Genomic DNA, 4,222 nt, shown 5'->3' with positions numbered 1-4,222 from the left:
TTAGTTCAGCCAGTTCGAAAGCCAATCCGCAAGTTGTTCAATCGGACAATATTGGTATTTGGTAGAGGACCAAAGAGAGTACAATCACCAGTGACATCCCCAAGTTTTGCGTTTCCCAACCGTGTTGAAAATGTGAAAGTCGATGGAAAAAGAACCAATGTTTGTGCAAGCCCAGGTGAGTTCTCTCTTTGATGAGCTATTTATCAATCTATTCAGTTTTCAAGTGATTTGTCAATTTTGCATATATCAATTTTCTAAACCACATCCATAATACTATATCTTAGTAAGAGAGGGGGAAAAGAAATCTAGGGAGAAAAAGTCAAGAATGGAGTGAAATCCAGTTAAATAAAATATTGACAAATTTATGTTTCAATTTACCAATATTTACTTTTTTTTTTAAGAAAAAAATAAAATATATATAATGTACCTCTTTTACTCAGCCTCTTTGGTACCGGCTGCTGAAGGAGAGTGTTATGCTCTTAAATCTTAATCATCTGCCAAGGCCACTATCCTGCTGCGTAAAATTTTGATTACTATGCACAATGTAGCCGATAAAATATACTTTGTTTTCTGACTTGAGTTTCTTTCTCCTTTATTGCAGCTAACATGGCATCAAGTGGTGTTGCAGTGGACAAACTCTGCCTTCCACCCAAGACTGGGAATATTGGAGGTGCCTGCGGTGTCTTTCCACCTCCAACTTCAAAGAAATCTTCATTTGTGGACATGGGTGCTGATCTAGGACTTTCACCTCCGAAAAAAATGCAAAAAATGATGGATGGCAAAGGGAAGCCGGTTGAAAATGGTGTGCTGATCCCCGACATTGAGGAGTCCAATGTGTACTCCAAACCCTTTCAAGCCCAAGATATGTGCCGCAGCTTGGAGCCACCTATCACCTCCAAATCTCAGATGGTGCTAGAAGGCCGAGTTAAGGAATTGAAGATCTGCCTTGAGTCAAGGGAAAACGAGAGATCTGCCTTAGAGGAATTGAAGGTTACTTTAACCGCCAAGATTAGTAATCTGGAAAACAAGCTGAAGGAGGCTAATAAGGAGAAGGCTCAGTTAAGGAAGGAGAAAACAGCATCAAAGCCTCAAAGGGGATAATTGAGCCATTTGGAGGCAGAGGTCAAACATCTGAGATGTTCCGTCCTTGAAGCAAAGGAGAGAGCACACAGGAACATCATGGAGCAAGTGTGTCTTCTGGCTCCGGGTATTGACTTTTTGCTTGTTCACCCTGATAATCGAGTTGTCAATGGGGAGATTGTATGATACAAGCCCATTAACAACAGCTGCTACTTCCGGCCCAATACAAGAAGCTGAAAGCGATGAGAAAGCAATTGGGCCAGAGAAACTGTTAGCTGATAAGAGAAACAAGCGTGTGAAGAAGCAACCAGCTTGGATGAAGGACTACAGCGCGGTGAAGCGTGTGAAGAAGCAATTCACAGCTCTTAGTCCTTCATCCAAGCTGGTTGCTTCTTCACACGCTTGTTTCTCTGCTCAGCTAACGGTTTCTCTGGCCCAATTGCTTTCTCATTGCTTTCAGCTTCTTGTATTGGGCCGGAAGTAGCAGCTGTTGTTAATGGGCTTGTATCATTGTAAATCCCAAGAAGGGGATAGTGTACCACAAGTTACCTATGCTATGGAATTTGGATGCAAACGTCCAACACGTCCAATGTTGCGTCATGAAGCAAAGGAGATATCACATGGTAACATCATGGAACAAGAATGGTAGTGAACCCCAAGTTCGTTTTGTTGGCAAGCACTCAGGTGCAACCCTGATTGCATAGGCAAACTGCAAACACTTCATGCTACAATAGGATAATTTCGTTGGTTATGTATTAACTTTATTTTTGAAATTTTAAATATGACACTCACTGCAAGGTGTAAAATTAAAGTGACTATTACATATATTTTTTGGTGTCCAACTCATTATATATATATTAGAATTAAATCAACTCTAATTTCATATATTGGTATGAATTTGTTTATTCATATATGAATAATTTTGTTAGAAAAAGATGATCAAAAAGGGAATTGCTATGGTAATGAGTTTGACTATTTATTTACCTAATTATCACTGTTTATATTAAATTAACTAGTTTCCATCCTTTTGCCATGGTGGCGAGTTTGTGACTATTTAAAAATAATAATATTACATGATCAGTAAGACAGTAAATATTATCATTTTGCATAAATTCTGTTGGAATCTAGTTTTATTTTCAGTAATCAGTATAAAAATTTTGCGTCTTGTTAAACTAAACTATTGAATCAATTGTTAAATTTACTGAATATGCATTGCGCCAAATTTTAATGGTATCTTTGCTTCATATGAAATATTTTCAGTATACCCAAACGTTATTTAAATATTAAACGGTCAATAATTTTAGTTAAAATAATATAAATCACCTAACATCTCTCAATTTATCTTCCGGTAAATAAGAAATTAGCCACAAAACATTGTATACGCCATATGGAAATTTAGGAGTGTTTTTAGCAAATAATCTTGGTTTAACCCTTTTAGGTTGTTTTCCATATGTTACTCTCCTGTCATGCTTTCGGATGGTCCCAAAAATCAATTTCAACCAAATTAACTCAATTTGTATTTTTGTCAATCATAGAATGGTAGAGATTGCTGATTTCTTCCAACAAAATTTGCTCATTTCTTTCTGACCTTGATTTATTTATTCATTTTGCTTTCAAGAATTTGTTTTTATCATTTATTGATTGTAGAGTAGTCCTTGTTGAAAGAGCTAGCTTCACATATCAAGGTCAAACACAAGTTACTTCTGTCGTTTCGACTTTCCACCGAACTTGTGAATTAATAATTCTCAAGATTATATATCTCCCTGGAAATTATACTTGGTTATGATAGTGGTTTAATTTCGCAATATTGCTACTAATTCAATGCAAAACTCATCAAATTTTTTTACAGATTAAGTGAATAGTTTCTTTGAAAACCAACAAGAAAATGTTAGTTTTGTCCTCTTGGCATTATATATTATTCTACCAGTTTCATTCATGAATTATGATACATTAGTGTGGTTGAGTGCAGAATGATGCAAGTTTTGGTGGACAAACTCAGTGCCACTACTACTTCTGCAGATGCTTCAAGATTATGATGAATGGGTTCAAAATCAATTGGAAAATACTACTTAAAATCTGGATTCTAGTTAATAAATTATTGGGCAATTTACCAAAATAAAACAATTGAATTTTAAATTTATCAAAATACAACTTTTACAAAATAGATACCAAAATAACTTTTTAGTAAACGATGTAAATCGCGAGAGAGGTTCTATGGATTCCAAACATACATAAACCGTTATACTCCTCCAGCGGTTTACAAACTGCGGATAGGCATAAACTTCGAGTTCTTCTGTCATTGAACCTAACACATGTTTCATCCAACAGCAACCATGAATGGATCAAGCACCTTTAATGGATCAACCAACGAAATTTTCATGGTTGAGGAAATCAATACCGAATTGGTGCAATTAATAAGAAATTTGACCAGTAAATTTGATCCTAACACGGGTTGACATTTTTCTATCTAATTAAATTATTTGATCATATACTGAAAGCAAGATTATAAAAGAAAGAAAGAAAAAGAAAATTGAAAGAACTGATAACATTTGAAGCACATAAGGGTGGTTGAGTGCAGAATGATGCAAGCTTTGGTGTATAAACTCGTGCCACTGCTACTTCAGCATATGCTTCAAGATTATGATGAAAGTAGAAAATCAATACTTCAATAATACAACTTCAATCAAAAAACAAAATGTCCTGCACTCACTTATTCCTCTTGGAGGAACACTCAGGTTCAACAAGTTTTATCGATTTGATCATATACTGAAAGCAAGATTATAAAAGAAAGAAAGAAAAAGAAAATTGAAAGAACTGATAACATTCGAAGCACAAATAGCAAACAAAACAATTGTTATTAAGATAGTTTATTAAATCTTACAAACCATAAATGTTAAGGAACAAACTCATTATGTATCAATACTTTGTACAACTTTTCTATTTTCTAACACCGTCCGACTCCAACTCCTTTTCGGCAAAGCCATCAAAGAGAAGAAGGACCCAAGAAACCCCACGGCATAGCCATCAGATCCTTGGACAGGGACACAATAAACCAAACCATTCAATCTTACAATGTCATCAGAATAGCTCTAATTACATAAACCATAAATAAGATTGCAACGAAACTAATTAAGAAAAACAA

The 4,222-nt window shown here is 35.2% G+C and overlaps 1 protein-coding gene across 1 annotated transcript; it reads left to right on the top strand.

The window, feature by feature from the left end:
- Positions 1-1,374, top strand: LOC112697777 (uncharacterized). The gene is made up of 2 exons (XM_025751097.3): positions 1-175; positions 602-1,374. Exon 2 carries the CDS (start codon positions 607-609, stop codon positions 1,099-1,101), a length of 495 nt encoding a protein of 164 aa, XP_025606882.1. The 5' UTR covers positions 1-175; positions 602-606; the 3' UTR covers positions 1,102-1,374.
- Positions 1,375-4,222: the final 2,848 nt, after the last annotated feature.

The sequence above is a fragment of the Arachis hypogaea genome, chromosome 16 (genome assembly GCF_003086295.3).
Source record: "Arachis hypogaea cultivar Tifrunner chromosome 16, arahy.Tifrunner.gnm2.J5K5, whole genome shotgun sequence".
NCBI lineage: Eukaryota > Viridiplantae > Streptophyta > Magnoliopsida > Fabales > Fabaceae > Arachis > Arachis hypogaea.
The sequence above is the reverse complement of the archived record's forward strand: the minus strand, read 5'-3'. Positions and strand labels throughout refer to the sequence as shown.

Coding starts and splice junctions, on each gene's coding strand:
- LOC112697777 (XM_025751097.3), top strand. CDS start 607: ATGGCATCAAGTGGTGTTGCAGTGGACAAACTCTGCCTTCCACCCAAG.